This window comes from Engraulis encrasicolus, unplaced genomic scaffold, assembly GCF_034702125.1.
Source record: "Engraulis encrasicolus isolate BLACKSEA-1 unplaced genomic scaffold, IST_EnEncr_1.0 scaffold_28_np1212, whole genome shotgun sequence".
Taxonomy (NCBI): domain Eukaryota; kingdom Metazoa; phylum Chordata; class Actinopteri; order Clupeiformes; family Engraulidae; genus Engraulis; species Engraulis encrasicolus.
The window spans coordinates 1,936,442-1,955,990 of NW_026945577.1; the positions used below are offsets into that span (position 1 = coordinate 1,936,442).

The following is a 19,549-nucleotide window of genomic DNA, read 5'->3' on the forward strand; positions in this document are numbered from 1 at the left end:
TTCAAATGTAAATATTTAATTAATTTTATGAAGGATAATATCTTACCAAATTGTCTTAATTCATTGTTTTACAGCTTACAACGTTGAATGTAGTAGTATAGGGGAAATTACTATTTTTTATTTATTTTTAATCTGTAATTGTTAAACCATGTGATCCTATTTAAGATTTTGAGGTCTTGATAACCGCCAAGCCCTTGGTACTCTTTCTTTTTAACCAAAGTTATGTACATTCATTGTTGAGAGGAAGTTAAATGCAGAAATAAAACCAACAAACTGTATAACTTACAGTACGGCAGGCACAGGTCCTTCTTAAGATAAAAATGATATTAAAAGATTTAACCATTCTAAAGACAAATGCTACGACAAGACTTAAAAACTGATTAAAATTCTTTATTTGTAGAAATGGTCAAAATGCAAGGAAACCTCAAAGTAACAAGCACTTCAGATTCTCAAATGATATGAAAGAATAACAAAGGGATGATTAAAAATATCACTCAGAGCTGCACACACATAGAGAGAGGAAGAGAGGAAGAGTCCCTATCAGACACACTCTAAATCAGAATAATGGCAGACATTAAAGCAGAGCCTAGGAGCAGTCTGATTTCTTCAGGATCTTGGTGACAGTCTGGGAGCCCCGTGTTGCCTGGCAGGTCACTGGGACGTCCTGGGTCCACTCCTGGAGAGGGAGGGTCAGGGTGCTGCTCCAGCTGTACAGGCCGTCCTTCTGTGGGGCCCAGAGACTGGTCTCCCCGCTCCTGCTGCTCCCCGCTACAGACCAGCTCAGACTCCAGTCGGACGGGAAGCCTCCGTTAGCCAGGCACATGAGCGTGGCCGAACTCCCGCTGGTGTCCAGGGGGGGCAGCACTGTCAGTTTGGGAGTGGTGTCACCTGGGGAATAAAGACAAGAGGGACGAAACGAGATAAACAAGGTGATGAGATGAAACATGTGAAAAACAAGCATGCAGTAGATCAGAAGCACAAGAGTAATTCTTTAAACAATATAACTGATCACAATAATTTTCCGTGGCTACTTTTTAATCAGCGAAAACATTCATGTACATTTTTTGAACAATACATTAAGACTATTTTAAGGAACACAGTGAGTTTTAGGTCTTATATTTCAGCCTTTGGTCTTGCTTTACAGAATTAGCTTTCAGAGTCAGATTTCTCTTTTAACCCTATCCAGACCGGGCTTTTTTGGCATACCTGGGACCGGGGGGGGGCTCTTTTGGCCCCCACCTCATAACTTAGGAACCGAATGGCGTATGACCACCAAACTCGGAGGAGATGATCGTCAGCCCAAAATCTATGATTGACATCAGTTTGGTGTCATTATTGGGTATTATGACGTCATTATGACGTCACTTCCTGGTTTTATTGCCCAAAATGTCACCGTGATGTATTTTCCATCTAACTTGGGTAATGCACATCAATTGTAGTTATTATGTGCATCAGACCACTTCAAATGTAGACAAGGGTTTCTGATGCTAATGAAAATGTAAAAAATATGAAAAATTGTGTGACAAAATCACGTCGCAGATATGGCAAAGCGGCTTCAGTTTCGTATAACATAGCCGCAAGCATTCAGCCCTCAACAACAGGATATATTATTACCAAATTTGCAGGCCATGATCTACATAAGACACACAAGCAATGAGAAATAAAAAGAAGAAATAAAATTGAGCTGAAATTTGCATTGGGAAAGGTAAAAGTAGGTATTTGATGATGTCATCAAATTAGCATAAATTAGCATAAATTAGCAACATTTTATAATAATTAATTTAGCAAATATTATATTTGGTTAAGTAATGCTAATGTAATGGAATAACTATCCAATAAGTAGTACGCAATAAGGAGGGTACACTGATGAGACTCAGATCAGTGATTTTCTGTCAGACGTACCTGTCAGAAAACCGTTGCCATGGCAACAACAAAAATGATAAACCTAATCTTTTGGTATCACACTGAAGCCAACTTCATTTTAGGAAAAGTCACAAAGTTTCGTAGTCATAGCTTAAGTCATTCAGGAGTTATACGATGTCAAAGTTGGTGCGGGCACTTTTAGCCCCCCCCCCGGTCTGGATAGGGTTAAAGCACGTTTTGCAGTGTGAAATGTGTTCTTCAATTATTTTGAGAAGACGCTACATAACACAAGACGCTACATAAATTAAGCACAAATTACAGCTAATGCAATAAAACAAGATGTAATCATTTTGCCATGTAATGGGTATGCACAATTTTAAAGCAGCTCATGATGCATAAATATCACACCACAGTACGTAATGCCCCATGCTTAGAGTATCCCACTATAGAGTGATCTATTGTGCTCACAACTATAACTGCAATGTAAATGATATGTAGTGTACATTTTATATCGTCAAAGAAAGGTTCTCCCTTCTCCCTCAAAAAAGTACACACCAACTTATAAAAATGATATAAGCATTCCGTTGCCTCTCACATCAAGTCTACTGCTACATGTGTTCAGCAGTGCTATAAACAGTGTTTGCAGCTTTGCAAAAACCCATCGCAGCACAGCTTAAGTGAATCACCCTCACATTTTTACATGATTTCACTAACTACAAAGGTAATAGAACACAGGTCACTGTGTACCCAAAACACAAACAAGTCTGAGGAATACAAAAAACTTAAGTCTGTTGATCACTTTAAAACAGACACTTAAAATAAAATAAGCTTACTCTACGACATAATTTCACCACAGCATAAACGCACACTCCATGGCCACCTAAAGTTGAAACCTAAAATCTAAAACTGATGAAAAATGATTAAAACAGTTAACTTACCTCCAACTTCAAGTCTACTGCCACCTCCAAACGTGTACCACAGTGATACAGACTCATAGAGGCGCCGTACAAAAACCTCTTCACGCTACACTGGGCCTGACTGTGTGACTGTGCTGTTACAGGGAGGGGAACATACAGCAGCAAGTAGCAGTAGTGTGGGGAATATAGCTTTCCAAGTTATTTAATATTCCGGATGTTCATGGATGATTTTAGGATTTCGGTCCTTAACATTTGCCATTAAAAGGAATTTACTGTTTTATTTATTTTACCATTCCATGTCTTCCTGACACACACTCAAATAGTAAAACATGAGGCCATGGTCTGGGTTTTACACAACATAGTTTTTTTTACATTTTGACTGGCTATGCAGCAATGTCAGGCCTTAACTCACGCGTCTATTATATAATACACATTCTTAATAACTACTGGGTCCAATGTACTGTAAGTAGGCCTCCAGTGGGCCTATGATTAACCTCTGTTATGCCATCACATAAAAGCATGTAATGGTATTCTAACTAAGTTCAATAATACTAACCTTGTTACATGTTTGATGATGCATATTGTAAATAGATTAGGCAACGTATCCTCTGTCCTGAAACTGGAGTTTCCTCACAAGAACCATCCAGCACCTAAACTCATCATGTCCAGTGATAAATATGACCTACTGTACTGATCTAATGATCACTGGTTCACCATGCCCTGGGATAAGCACCCCACTAATTACTTACTTCACCTACTTGACTGGTTCTGAGGGTTGGTCCAATTCACTTGTGATCTGGACTTTTTGCCATTAATGGTGTCAGTAATGGCCCAAGTAAACATAAACATCCATTCATGTTAACGTGCTGGCCTAGTCGTCATTTCATGTCATGGCCACCAGGGGATGGAGAACACACACTGTGGGGATGTGGTGGGAATGGGTGGTGAGGCATTGCATATAATTTGCATAACTAAACTGAGAAACGTGTGATTGAAATATTTATATATGAGAGAGGCAAGGACTGAAGCATTCAATTCTAGAGGACATTATCTGAAGAAAATGACAAGCAACATCAAATTCATCTGGACTTTCCTGTTCTGCATCACAGGTAACGTGTCTAGGCAAAGTGAACTATTTTAAGAATGAGAATTATAATCATATTTTTGAAAATGTGTTTTGCAGTGGGCCTATATTTGTTCCTTTATTTCAGCATGCAGAGGCCAGATTACTGTGACTCAGACTCCAGCAGTGAAAGCTGCTCTTGTGGGACAAACCATCACACTCAACTGCAGGACCAGCAAAAGCCTTGGTTATACTTCTATGAGTGGTCTTTCATGGTATCTTCAGAAATCTGGAGAAGCTTCTAAACTGTTAATGTATTATGAAAGCACCCGCTATGGATCAACTCCCAGTCGCTTTGTTGGTGGAGGATCTGGCAGTGACTTCACTCTGACCATCAGTAATGTCCAGGCTGAGGATGCAGGAGTTTACTACTGTCAGAGTTTCCACTATCTCAACAGTAAAGATGTGTTCACACAGTGATAAAGCGCCGTACAAAAACCTCCCTCAGTCAGGTTCCACATGACTGCACTGCTGCTGCTGGAGCTCACGGCAGGTGTTGTTTGGCATCTCTCTCTCTCTCTCTCTCTCTCTCTCTCTCTCTCTCTCTCGCTCTCTCTAAGACACATTAATTGCAGAATTTCTAATTCTCACACGAATGTGTATTCCTGACACATTGGAGTCATTGTTAGGTATAATATCCCATAAGCAGGTCTACCTTAACAGACATGATGGGTTTTGCTCTGCACTAGAGGGCCTGAGTGGGTCCACTGGGCCTCCAATAGGCTTCTCTGCACCGCTGGAATAAAATAATGTTGAAATAATACCAGTTTATAATGGAGTTGATGGGTTTGGAGTCCCATTATATTCCACATTCTCCAGCGCTGCTGCACCTCACATGGTCCATTGCAGGTCATGTATGTTACATAAGACACTTCCCATAAGAGCCTTAAGACACTGGGTCCTCTTCCATAAGCAGCTTCCATCCCCTTACACTCTCTCAGAGTACATACTGTAGGCCCACATCCATCACCATGCAATGGCCATTCACACATCTTTAGTGATCCACATCTTCATACAGTAGATATAATCTCCACATAGTATTAGTAGAGGCCAAGAGTTTACTGATTCTTTAGAGTTGGGAGTAAACATTAAGTTTGTTCACAGTGGTGTAGCAGCAAATTGTGGGCCCTATATGTACAATCAGCTCCAATGGACCCCCCCCTAAGCCATTATATCTACATAAATTGGACTGTGTGTGGGGCCCCTATATACTACATGGGGCCCTGGTGTCTCAGTCACACTTTACCAGCTTGAACGACACCCCTGTGTATTCAAACACAAATAAAGCCTACTGACATCCAGCCATAACAATTAACACTGCAATTACTGCCTTAATACCAGCAGTCAGTCATACTGTCTATAACATTACGTAATCCGCAATAATTAACCAACCAACATAGTAGTCCTGGACCAGCCATGTAGACCCGTTCGCAATTTTGAGTTGGGGGCGTTTCTCACTGGAATTGAGTTAGTGGGTTCCTAGACATTAAAAATCACGGAGGTGCTCGTCCACCATAGTGCCAGATTTTTCACAATATGGCCGCCAAATATGGCCGCCATCGCCTATGACAAAAACCTGTGTTTTTTACTTTCAAACTGTTTATACACATGCCATACATCAGTTCTGACCAGGAAATAATTTCTGACAATTTCATGAGGAGAATGTGTGATTGTGACCTTAAAAGGTCATTGCCAAGGTCAAATTTGCTATTCTGAAGAATGTCAATAGACTTTCATTGTAAAATGAGAAACAAATTCTCAATTATGGTATGAGGAGTTATTTGCTGATATTGCCATGATTATTTTGTGTCAGTATAGTGTCAGTATAGTCCTTAAAAGGTCAAGGTCAAGGTCATGTTCCAGGTCTTTTCCCTATTCTGAAGAACTCGGCCATGTGCTTGCCTATTAGGTCATTATTAAGAATAAGGAACAGTCACTATAAATGTAAACCTAACATTTCCACACAGTCAGAGGACAGGACAGCACATGCACTGCAACAGTCAACACAGAGAGGAGCCCCCACTAGAAGAGGAGAAGTGTGTCAGAGATCACAAGAGTACACAACTTCACTGCCTCTTTCAAATGCTTGTGCATAACATTCAACGCGGAATAAGGCGAACACCATTGCATATGATGCTTCCCACACAGCAAAAGCCTTCACATCAAGAACCTTCTTGCAACTTTTCACAAGATTGGTTCATGTTCAAGCTACCAGACAATCAGATCTGACCAGTCTTCTTGCTATCTATGTTGTGGAATGCTCGAAAAACTGACAGAAAACCATACCTAGCACTTACAAGGGAGGATTATACATCCATTATACATGGGGTCATCTGTGGCCTAGTGATTAGAGAGTTGGTCTTTCAATCTAGGGGTTGCAGGTTCGAATCCCCCCTGACCTCTCCCTACATCTCCATCCATGGCTAAAGTGCCCTTGAGCAAGGCACCTAACCCCACATTGCTCCAGGGACTGTAACCAATACCCTGAAAAATAATAACTGTAAGTCGCTTTGAATAAATGAAAGTGTCAGCTAAGTGTAATGTAATGTAATATACATTGGCAGGCATCCAGCTCTGATTATGCTGACAAATCATCACTTTCTGGTACCAAGGGTTCACACTATGCAGCCTTATTACTGTTTCCAGATGCCTCAGTGAACACGCACCTTCAAAAGGCTCCAGTGTCGGGCACAGAATTAGGCCAAGCTGATGATATACTGCAGAGGAATTTACCATGCCAAGAGGTACCTGATCATGCAAAGCCAGTGGTTCGACCTGCCCTACCACCAGACATGCTGCTGCATCCTGAAAACAAACAAGCAACATTACCGTATGTTGCCACTGCAAAAGGTTTATCAGGAAAGCATGAATTCTTGATCAGTCTGATTCACTCTGTTGTGTCAGGAGGAGACCTTTTGATGCAGGCTGCTGTACACACACTTGTCTCATGTGCTGTTGTGCCAATGATGCGTGCTGGCTTCCTTCCTATAATACCAAGACCCATTACTGAGTGTGCCACTGTCAGACACTGCCTATCCAACTTCCAGTGTTCGCAGGCAGATGATCCAGGCATCAATGGCAATTTGGTGTGATGAAACCTGCATGAGACGGAGCACTTCAAGGATCTCTTCCACTGTATTGGCCCTTTCCATTGGACGCATGTTATTCTCAGATATCAGGGAAAATTGCCTCGAGGTTCTGGCCTAGATAATGCATTGATGCATGTCTCTCCAGTGGGAGGTATTCTGGACTCACAAGGACAAGGCAGACTATCCAGTGCTTGCACAGGTACAGGCATTGCACACTTCACTGGCTTCAAATTAACGTTGCCCAGAATTTGAGTTTGAGGCCTTGATTGAGCAAGTGGAGAGCTTGAATCAAGACAAGTCAGAGCTCTGCCAATTCTTTGAAGTTTGGCTGGATTTGGCGGCCATCATTAAAAATGCTGTTGTCTCTGAAAGAGAAGGAAAATAAATCAATATGTGGCTACCATAACTTCCTATGCCAATCTTTGCAGAACGTAACTGCAGTAGCCTCTTACTGCTGTGCGAGGTGACATAAAGGTTGAGCAGCATTCAGAGAGTATGCAAGGGTCATGGAGGACAGTTTGTAGTAGGAGCCACATGCAATGTTAATGTTGCAGCAAAGTTTGAGTTCTTTCCATCAGATTAGAATGATCACTGATGTCCTCAACTTTCTCACCAACACCACCACTTTGAAGCGGACAGAATGACACCTCCAACATGCACTGAGCACCACTCCGTGCCTTACATTCAACCGAAATGTGTAATTGTTGCTAGACTTTGTGGTGGATCCGCAGAATCCATACTCATTGACCGTTAATGCGCCCGTTCCACTGCACAATCTGCTCAGCAACCAGGTTGTTAACAGGAGTGTCACACCTCGCCTGCGCAACCGTCTCCAAAGCTTGTTTGCAGCTTATGCTGGTAGGATAGGTTCGTTCTCAAGAACATAAGATAAGTGGAACTGTTTCAAAAAGGAATCTTCTGCAGTACAAAGATCAACCATAGAAGACACCAGCAATCATCGTAAAGGAGCAGAAGTTGGTCTCATCTAAAGACATAGCTGAGGCACATAGGAGGATGGACATTGCTGAGGAACGGGGCATGAGTATTCAGCAGATCTCATGATGTCGTTTCAGCATCATCCCTGTTAGATGGTGACCTTCTGTTGGTTGTTAACAAGTCAAAGCTTGTCAGTGAAATTGAGCCTCACCTTAATCTCACCCAATGAAGCTCTGAGTCTACTTTTTGCCCTCATGTTCGGGTAGACTTCATGTCAAAGATCTGTCATACGCCTCTGGCAGAATTTAGGTGCTGTCATCAATGTCATCATCAATTCAGCAGTATCCCTCTGCTGACATCCAGAGCTCATCCATCTTGTGACTCCTACATTGAGATGTCATTGAAGGAAGGTGAACGCATGCGGTGTACCAACTCAACAACAGCCGTTGACATCATTGGCGAACGGACTAACACCCATTCCTCACCAACTCGATAAGTTCCAGGCCTCTGTGGAGAAGAAGTGAAATCTCCAATTGTTAGTTCGAGACATGATTTATTATCAAACCAGAGGCAATACTACTGTCATTGTTAGCCCTTGAACTGCGTTGATGAGGCTTAGGCCAGGTTGCTGGTGCATGTTGAGTGGGCTGTTCGTGTGAAGCCGTGCAGAACAGTTGTTATAGACTCAAATGATACAGACACATTTGCATTGCTTCTCCACTACAGCCCATATTTCCAAGAACTTGGTATGCAGGAGATTTGCCAGCAGTATGGCACTGGCTAGATGCGGAGAATGCTTCCCCTCCATCAATTAGTCTCTCATCTTGGAGCATCACTGACAAAAACTGTGATCAAAGAACATATCCTGTAAGGAGATGATTGCATGAGTAGGGGGGTTGCATGAGGTTGGGACTAAACATGCAGCCATGGTTTCTGATCCAGTCCAGTACTTGCTATCTTTGGAGAGGCCAAAATATTGACCGAGCAAGATGCAACATTGGCTGGGAAGTACTTGGTGCGTGTCTGGGCTGGGGCCAGATCAACCACAACAGCTGTAATAGTTGATGATCACAGAGTATAAATGTACAGCAGTGGTGATGGAATCAATGCTCTTCCTCCCATCAGTAGTGCTATAAGAGGGCACATTCAGAGAGGGGCATTTCTTGTTCATAGAGTCTGCAACATACTTGCAAGAACCAAGGACCCCAAAATAAGCCTAAGCAACATGGGTGGCAGGAGCACACATCTTGCATACTCCTGCCATTAAAATGCCTGAAACCGTAATCATAAGGTGTGCTTAAATTATGTAAATGTGCAGGACAGTGTGAAAATCAAAAATGCTGCTGGAGTTTCAATGACTTTATTTTGCCAAGGAAAAATGAGGAGCCATTGCAAAAACACATCCCACTAAATTGCATGCATACACAAATTCAATACAAAAACAGAAAATACTGTGAGTACATTATGTGTTATCTTCCACCTTAATTAATGTTACCATGTTCCACCTTAGTTAATTTATTGTGTTTTGGGCGTAATTTAAGCCTAGGCCTTTATAATGACATTTATTCATTAAATGTTCATGATATGATGGTCCCTAAAGTGTTAAGAAATATTAAATGTTAGAAATGTTAGATTTACATTTATAGTCGCAGTTCCTTATTCTTAACAATGACCTAATGGGCAAGCACATGGCTGAGTTCTTCAGAATAGGAAAAATACCTTGACCTTGACATTGACCTTGACCCTGACGGGGAAACCACGGCGCCAGAATTTCTGTTTCGGATGGGCCAGACCATTTTTGGATGGCACTCCAGTCATTAGCACAACTGTAGCCTACCAATACAACATCATGTCACATGGAAACATAATGAAACAAACAAGTCACCTTAGACAGTGTTGTGGCTATTTATGGCAACACATGCATGAAGGGCAATGAATGCATTAAGAGCATGCATACACCAGCATTTTTTCGGTGAGGAAATGCAATCTAGGTAGGCCTATTATGATAACTAGTCCCTCCAGTTCATTTTATGAAACTTTATGAAGAAAGACCTGGGAAAATATAGCCCATTCCAGTCAGTAGGCTCATCTCTTTACCCTACCACGAAAATCATGATCTGCATTGCCAATCACAAATAAAGAATGGTCTAATCTTTCCAACCACTTTGAGAATCTAACCAAGGGTGCTCCATTTGTGCAAAACGAAATATTGACAATAGGCGTAGCCTACAGTTCAGAAACTCAAGGCTGAGAAACGAATGAGCAGGCACAGTGGGGTTGGGGGGATGTGATATTAAGCCACAATTCTGTAACCAAGCCAAGGGGGGTCTCCCCGACCATATAGCCTATTTTTTCGTATTGCATCCATCACGCACTTGAAAATACAATCCAAATGATTGTGTTATTAGTAGTACCGCAGCAAACACGAATAGGCAGCGACCAAGGATCACTGAACAACCTCCGCGGTTGACAACTGTGTTATAGGGACCAATATCCCGGTGTCCTTACCTTGCGTTGTCTTGACCGCAGAATGTATCCCAACCTCTAACTGTAATCCACGCGTTTCCACAATCATGGTCCCAAATTCCAATGTGTAACCCCACATATAGTAATAGCAAGAAATGGACTATTGTGCTACAATTTAGCTATCCCACTCATCGCACTTGTGACTCTTGTTATCCGATAGGCATTGCATTGTTCATTCGTTTCTTCTTGCGTTTGTCCACATCCAAAACAGTTCCGTGTCGAAAAAAGGTGCGTTATTGAACAATCGACGTTTGCAGTGCTTACAGCACGTGGATGTTTTTGAAAACACATGTAACTGTAAATGAAGCATCTCGCTGTCTGTGCGATGTCAACTGGCCTGGGACAGTCTGGTGGTTTGGCAGCAGTACAGAGAGTAGCCTAATGTGTCGTCTTCAAGATAAACTTTTATTATAAAAGCAACTGTCTCCAAAAATGTAATGTAAACTGGCGTCTGCGTAACATCCAGTGAGAGAGATTGTGTCGCTCCATTTTCAGTTTGTATCTGCGTGGAATATGATGCTTGAACCAATTGGAAGGGGGCCCCCTCCAGATGGGGGTACTTTGACTATATTGTCGATGCGCTCGCTGTTCGGCAATTGACATTTTCACGTTGTCGCTGATGCAAACCTATTGGAAGGGGGCCCCCTCGAGCAAGGGGGTATTAGGGAGGCGCTGTCGCTTCCCTCGCAGCAGAGCCCTTCATACAGGCGACGGTGCCATATTATGAAGCTATTTAAAATCGTCATTGCTGTTGGGTACATAACCTGTCGTCCTTGGGGGCCCCACCTACTCGGGGGCCCTAGGCAACTGCCTACATTGCGTACCTTAACGCAACGGGCCTGCATGTGTATGAACAGTTTAAAAGTAAAAAAGACAGATATTTGTCATAGGCGATGGCGGCCATATTCGGCGGCCATATTGTGAAAAATCTGGCACTATGGTGGACGAGCACCTCCGTGATTTTTAATGTCTAGGAACCCACTAACTCAATTCCAGTGAGAAACGCCCCCAACTCAAAATTGCGAACGGGTCTACATTGCTGGTCCAGGACTATAGTGGATGCAGCTCTGGTGAAGTAGGCCTATTTGCATGATGATGCTGATTTGCATGAGTGGATAACGGCTCTAGTTGGTGACATTTATGTCCTTGTGTGTTCTTATAAGAAGCTCTACAGTGACTGTTTGTCATCATTGAGGAGAAATAATCATACAACATGACTCCCATTTTCATGGTCTTCTGGATATTTATATCCTCCTTTACAGGTAAAACAATCTTCTTTATAAATGTATCTTTATTAGTGAGGACAGGTTTTACGTGGCCATGTCTGAAGTTAATTATGTCTTTGTCTTCTCTACAGAGTCATATGGACAGGTTACTGTGACTCAGACTCCTGCAGTGAAAGCTGTTCAACAGGGAGGATCAGTCACTCTGAACTGTAGAACCAGCAGTAATGTGCACAATGCAGGGAATTCATATCGCAATTTAGCCTGGTACCAACAGAAACCTGGAGCAGCTCCTAAACTCCTCATCTATGAAGGCAGCACACTCCAGTCTGGGACTCCATCCAGATTCAGTGGCAGTGGAGATTACAGTGACTTCACTCTGACCATCAGTGATGTCCAGGCTGAGGATGCAGGAGTTTACTACTGTCAGAGTTACCACAGTACTGGTAGTGGTGTGTTCACACAGTGATAAAGCGCCGTACAAAAACCTCCCTCAGTCAGGCTCCACATGACTGCACTGCTGCTGCTGGAGCTCACTGCAGGTGCTATGGGGTATGACTGTGTGTGTGTGTGTGTGTGTGTGTGTGTGTGTGTGTGTGTGTGTGTGTGTGTGTGTGTGTGTGTGTGTGTGTGTGTGTGTGTGCGTGCGTTTGTATGTCAACCAATTTAGACCCCAATAAAGTTGAGATGAAATTTAGATTAAATCAGATGGCAACGTCAGCCCCTGTTATATGTGTTTACATGTTCAGTTCACAAGCACCTTAGAGCAGTGGTTTTCAAAGTGGGGGACGCGAGAGGGTACTAGTAGGGGGGCCGCAGCAGGTTGGAAGGAAAAGTACAGCAACACAAAAACACAAAAAATAATGAATAAATCAAATAACTTAAGTGAAGCAAAATAAACCAAAAAATAAGCTAAATAATATTCCTTTTTTAAGAATAGCTTCTATTCAACTCTTTGAAATGGCCTCATTGACACACTACTAAAATGTTTCCTGCTGTAGGCGGATTTAAGGATGCAGAAATTACATTGACTTGTGTAAGGCGGTACATTGAAAAAAAATACGGCCCATGTTAGGGGGGCCTTGGCTGAAATCTGCTGGTATATGTGGGGCTTTGTCATGGTAGAGTTTGGGAACCCCTGGCTTAGAGCTCATATTGAAAGCAGCATGAGGGAGCTGCAGTAAAAAGGGTTTGTAGTCAGGCTCTGGGGTAGACCCCCAGAATGACACATGGTGGTGTACAGTCTGGTCCTATAGGGCCCCCATTCTCAACTAGCGGCCTCAGGCCTTAGCGCAGAGCCTTTGTTATAACCTTACCGTCAACGAAATTGTAATGACTATGTCTCAATCTATTATCTAAGGCTCTTGGTACTGTCATAGCAATGTTGTTATGATGTATTTTCAGCAAAAAGGGAATAGGCCCGCCGGCGGCGACCCCATCTGCACTAAGAGGCTACGGCTCGCCGAGCATCTATCTCTGGCCCGCAAACTGTTTTTCATTTATTTTTGTTTGATAAAGATTTTTTTTTCTATCGTGCTGTCTGCTCTTATTTTGAAAACGCGTCCCTCAGGTCGAAGTACCGAGATTGCCTCCATGGCAACAATAGCAGATAGCAAAGTCCTTGCCAACACAGCTCGCCTGCCGTTTTTCTGGGAGGAATTTGGAAATCTACCCCTTGGTGACTTTTAAAAGAGTACTCCTGTTCTAGGGTGTGCCATGTCATAGTATCTGCATTCTATCGTTGCCTTGTATGCATCAATCCTTTATTCCTGCTACAGCCGGCCATGCATTTCACAGACCAACCCTCAGGGCGCCCAACATTTTTCAACTTGGGGCCCACTTGAAATTTTCAGAAATGTTTGTGGCCCACGCCTCTACTGAATAAACGATACAACTCAAATGAGTAGTCAAAGGCAACACAGAAACAACAAATATTTAGATTTTTAAAAAAGACTTCAGTGCCCACTTAGAGTACTACCTTCAGTGGTGTAGTCTACATAGAATGCAGGTATATGCAGATACCCACTTCAAAATTGCAGAGATTTCAGTATACCCACTTAAAATTGATTGATCTATTATAGAATAGCACAAATATAGGCCTATACCAGGGCTATTCAAATGGTGGCCGTGGGGCCAGATGCGGCCCTTGGACAGCAAGGTTCTGGCCCCCCACAATCCCCTTGAAATACAGAATCGTTTTTCAAAATTTAGAGATAAAAGTATGGGTTCCGATATCATGCTGAAACTGGACACATGACGTTAAAATGCAGGAAATTACATCTAAGAAATGCAAAACGTTTTGGGGGAGGACACCAGACCCTCCAATTCAATGCAGAGGCGTCAAAAGTAAAAGTAAAAGTTAAAAAAAAAGAAACACAGCTTCCTTCCCACACAAGTAACTTATCTGAGTAAACATGTTTACTTGTCTTACGATCAGCTAACTCTGCACTGGTTGGATCAAGTTTTTTGGTGGGTCCTTGATAGGTTTTCAGTGTTTTTCAGTAACAATACAGTCTATCTATCCCATTAGTTACAGTGGAGTAAATGGTGTAACAGCTACGTAATGCCATGTGCTAGTGTTGTAATGCACCACGAAAGTACTTTTACTTTTACTTTCGACACCTCTGCTTCAATGAAGTCTCCCATATTTTTTTCATTGACAGTCTGCAACCATAATACAGACGTATTGTTCGGCCCCTTTACTGGGAGGATTTAGAAAAAACCCTTGTTGATTTTTAATCGAATACCCCTGGCCTATAAAGTATACCCACCTCAAAAAATGCTCAAATATACAGCATATCCACCACAAAGAAGTAGACTACACCACTGATACCTTCACAGCCCATAGTGGAACCTGTCCCACATTTTGAGAATTACTCTGTTATATAAGAATTAGGATTATCATCACGCTTAAAAGTAATCCCCCTAAGGAACTCTTCTAGGGTACTCATGTATTTTGAGTGGTAGTACCATTTACTATCAGCAGAGAGCGCTATTAGACAGGACGCTGTGTGTGTGTGTGTGCGTGTGTGTGCGTGCGTGCGTGTGTGTGCGTGTGCGTGTGTGTGTGCGTGTGCGTGTGCGTGTGTGTGCCTATGCTAGATTGCAGAAGTTAGCTGACAGAAAGTGAAAGAGTGACTAAGCACAGATCTCTCAGGGCAGTTTGTGACTGTAGGTGTAACCCAGGAAACTGTGGGGGAAACTAGTATTTGCATTGCCAGGCTTGAGTGGGTCTGCTAGTCCCAGAATAGAGCAGCACTACTGCCAGATGTTCAAGTTTCCAAAAGATTTTAAAAAGCTTTTCAGAGAAGGATAGACCACTTGTTTGAGCCCAGGCATTTCTTTTGAATAAATATGAAAGAAATGTGAACATATTTCACTATTTTGAAAAGAGAAAAACAATGACAACAGCAAGTCTAAACTCTGTTTAAAGTTCTTTATTAAGAAATAGTGAAAACACTAGAAAACCACTACTAAGTAACACACTCTTCAGATTCTCAAATGATATGACAGAATATGAAAGGGATGATTAAAAAAAAAAAAAAACTCACTCAGTGCTGCGCAAAAAAGAAAGAAAACACACATAGAGAGAGCAAGAGAGGAAGAGTCCCTATCAGACACTCTAAATCAGAATAATGGCAGACATTAAATCAGAGTCTAGGAGCAGTCTGATTTCTTCAGGATCTTGGTGACAGTCTGGGAGCCCCGTGTTGCCTGGCAGGTCACTGGGACGTCCTGGGTCCACTCCTGGAGAGGGAGGGTCAGGGTGCTGCTCCAGCTGTACAGGCCGTCCTTCTGTGGGCCCCAGAGACTGGTCTCCCCGCTCCTGCTGCTCCCCGCTACAGACCAGCTCAGACTCCAGTCGGACGGGAAGCCTCCGTTAGCCAGGCACATGAGCGTGGCCGAACTCCCGCTGGTGTCCAGGGGGGGCAGCACTGTCAGTTTGGGAGTGGTGTCACCTGGGGAGTAAAGACAAGAGGGACAAAATGAGATAAACAAGGGTATGAGATGAAACACAAGGGTTTTTTCTAATCCTAGTTCTTTGTACTAGCTAGGACGACTAGCACCCATTTTTCGCGGGAATCCCCAAAGAGTATCCAATCACTAGTTCTAAGTGTAATTAATAATTGGACACACCGGGTGCAAATGGGCGTTACTCGTCCTAGCAAGGCTAAGACACTTGACTTTGAGAAATACCCAAGGTGTCACCAGGGGGATAATGAAAAAAAAGGGATGAAATGTGAGAAATGAGATGATGAATTCAAACTAGTCATGAGAGTCATAATGATCAGTACAAGGGGAAATTCTTATTCCAGTATAACAGATCACTATATTATAGTGTTGTTCACTGGTTACTTTTTAATCTGGAAAAACGTATTCAGTAGCAAATCATGTAGATTATATGTATTCTAGAGAACACCATGAAGTTTATTTTAAAAGGTGAAAACAAGGACTTTTCTCGAACAAGGCACTATATGAAGTTAAAATGTCTTTATATATAATGACACAAATACTTTTAATTGTCAATCATTTTTTACTTCATTGAGTGCCTTGTTCAAGAAAGTTCTTTCTTTCAGATTTTTCGATGTAACATAAACTTGGATCAAAGAGTCAGAAGTTTTTGGCTTAATAATTTCTTCTCTCAAGTCATTGAGCTCCACACTGACTTGTAACATCAGTGAGTTTCAGGTTGCATGGTTTAGCCTTTGCTCTTATTCTACATGCCAAGACTTCTATATCTGTATATGTTCATAAAATACAATGCAATACGACATCAAATACTTTGAAGAAGAAACCCAACAAGCAACACATGTACATTAGCCACAAACTACAGCCAATAATAATAATAAAAAGATTTAAACATTTTGCAATGGTTATATCATGAGCTGTTTAAAAATCATACATAATATGTATGATTTTTAAACAGCTCATGATGATGTATAAATGTCACACCACAATGCATAATATTGGAAAACTCCAATCTGCTCCAAGTTTTAATACTCCATTCTGGTATCCATGTGACTATCCCTTCAAAATGCTCATAGTGCTGTAAGCACAAGTTTGATGTAATAAATAAATACATATACTGTATTGTATAGATGTATATCATTAATGCAAAGTTGACCTACACACGCCAAGTTATGTCTTAAAACTATAGTCCTTCAGTCCGTACTCACATCAATTCTTCATCTAAATGTGTACCACAGTGCAGCAGACACTACAGTATTTGCACCCATACCAATACAATCACAGTATGGGCCACAGTAAATTACCCTTACATTTGAAAAGACATGATTTCACTAACACCAACTATTAAAACACACAAACCACTGTAAACCCTTAAAAAGACAAACAAATCTGAGGAACACAGCAGAGTTTAGTCCAGTTTTTTTATCAATCAAAAACAGAGCCTTAAATGTGGCTAAAATTAGCTTATTCAATGACATAGTTTTCTCAAAGCATAAATCACACACCTGAAATTGAATTCTGGTTGAAATGATTAAAAGTATTTACTTACTTCCCAATACTTCAACTCTGCTGCCTCCTCCAAACGTGTACCACAGTGATACAGACTCATAGAGGCGCCGTACAAAAACCTCTTCACGCTACACTGGGCCTGACTGTGTGACTGTGCCGTTACAGGGAGGGGAACATACAACAGCTTACCAACTCATTTCAAACTATGGATGCTCATGGATTTATGGATTGATATCCTCATCTTTTGTCATTGAATGGCAATTATTACATTTTATTTCTATTTAAAATTGCAAGTCTTAGTGAGACACACTCAGATATTAAAATGTAGGGCATGCTGAGTGTTCAGTGTTAGACAGCATTGGACTTTATATTCAGCAAAAAAAGTTTATTGTAAAACAATAGTATTAATTCTAACCATTTGTATTGTGTATTACATTAATTGGCATTAATGCTAACACTGTGAATGCTGCTCTGGTGAAGTATTTGCATGTAGATGCTGATTTGCATGAGTGGGCACAGGTCATATTTATGTGTTTGTGTTTTCAGCAAACTCTACAGTGACTGAGTCTGTCATCATTGAGGAGAAATAATCACACAACATGACTCCCATCTTCATGGTCTTCTGGATATTTATATCCTCCTTTACAGGTGAAACATTACTCATTTTATATTCACATTTAGAATTTAGCTAGTAATATTTCTGCATGGACATAATTGAAGTTGATGATGTTTCTGTCTTCTCTACAGAGTCATATGGACAGGTCACTGTGACTCAGACTCCTGCAGTGAAAGCTGTTCAACAGGGAGGATCAGTCACTCTGAACTGTAGAACCAGCAGTAATGTATATAATGCAGGGTATAGTCCTCTTTTAGCCTGGTACCAAGAGAAACCTGGAGCAGCTCCTAAACTCCTCATCTATTGGGCCAAAAGACTCCAGTCTGGGACTCCATCCAGATTCAGTGGCAGTGGAGGTTACAGTGACTTCACTCTGACCATCAATGATGTCCAGGCTGAGGATGCAGGAGTTTACTATTGTCAGGGCTACCATGAAATCAACAGTAAAGATGTGTTCACACAGTGATAAAGCGCCGCACAAAAACCTCCCTCAGTCAGGCTCCACATGACTGCACTGTTAACTGCAGCTGCAGTGGTGTGTGTGTGTGTGTGTGTGTGTGTGTGTGTGTGTGTGTGTGTGTGTGTGTGTGTGTGTGTGTGTGTTTGTGTGTGTGTGTGTGTGTGTGTGTGTGTGTGTGTGTGTGTGTGTGTGTGTGTGTGTGTGTGTGTGTGTGTGTGTGTGTGTGTGTGTGTGTGGTCCACCCAGCAACCCTGTAGGGACATGACGGCAAATCACCAAGTATATCCCAAACCGTTAGTTTGTGTGTGTCTGTGGTGGGGTTGCAGCTCACAGACAACCAGGGGATCGGTTGACTGCTGACAAGTAGTGCAATTGAACAAGAGAAGAGGGCTGAACTGCCAGGCTCATCAGGGTCAGCCTCATTTTATGTAGTTCACATATCCCAGAATCATGTGTGTGTGTATCAGTCATGATGGGTTTTGCTCTGCACTAGAGGGCCTGAGTGGGTCCACTGGGCCTCCAATAGGCTTCTCTGCACCGCTGGAATAAAATAATGTTGAAATAATATCAGTTTATAATGGAGTTGATTGGTTTTGTGTCCCATTATATTCCACATTCTCCAGCACTGCTGCACCTCACATGGTCCATTGCAGGTCATGTATGTTACATAAGACACTTCCCATAAGAGCCTTAAGACACTGGGTCCTCTTCCATAAGCAGCTTCCATCCCCTTACACTCTCTCAGAGTACATACTGTAGGCCCACATCCATCACCATGCAATGGCCATTCACACATCTTTAGTGATCCACATCTTCATACAGTAGATATAATCTCCACATAGTATTAGTAGAGGCCAAGAGTTTACTGATTCTTTAGAGTTTGGGAGTAAACATTACAGTACGTTTGTTCACAGTGGTGAAGCAGCAAATTGTGGGCCCTATATGTATCAGCTCCAATGGACCCCCCCCTAAGCCATTATATCTACATCAATTGGACTGTGTGTGGGCCCCCTATATACTACATGGGGCCCTGGTGTCTCAGTCACACTTGACCAGCTTGAACGACACCCCTGTGTATTCAAACGCAAATAAAGCCTACTGACATTCATCCATAACACTTACTGCAATTACTGCTTTAATACCAGCAGTCAGCCATATTGTCTATAACATTAATCAGCAATAATTAATCAGCCAACATAGTGGATGCAGCTCTGGTGAAGTATTTGCATGTAGATGCTGATTTGCATGAGTGGATAACGGCTCTCGTTGGTGACATTTATGTCCTTGTGTGTTCTTATAAGAAGCTCTACACAGTGAC

The 19,549-nt window shown here is 42.0% G+C and overlaps 2 gene segments (V, D, J or C); both read right to left on the reverse strand.

The window, feature by feature from the left end:
• Positions 1-406: 406 nt before the first annotated feature.
• LOC134443112 (Ig lambda chain C region-like) lies at positions 407-4,570 on the reverse strand. The segment is given in 3 exon segments: positions 407-888; positions 2,802-2,853; positions 4,559-4,570. Coding segments are annotated over 3 exon segments (366 nt in total).
• Positions 4,571-15,328: 10,758 nt separating this feature from the next.
• LOC134443163 (immunoglobulin kappa constant-like) lies at positions 15,329-15,630 on the reverse strand. The segment is given in 1 exon segment: positions 15,329-15,630. A coding segment is annotated over 1 exon segment (237 nt).
• Between the last annotated feature and the right edge of the window lie 3,919 nt (positions 15,631-19,549).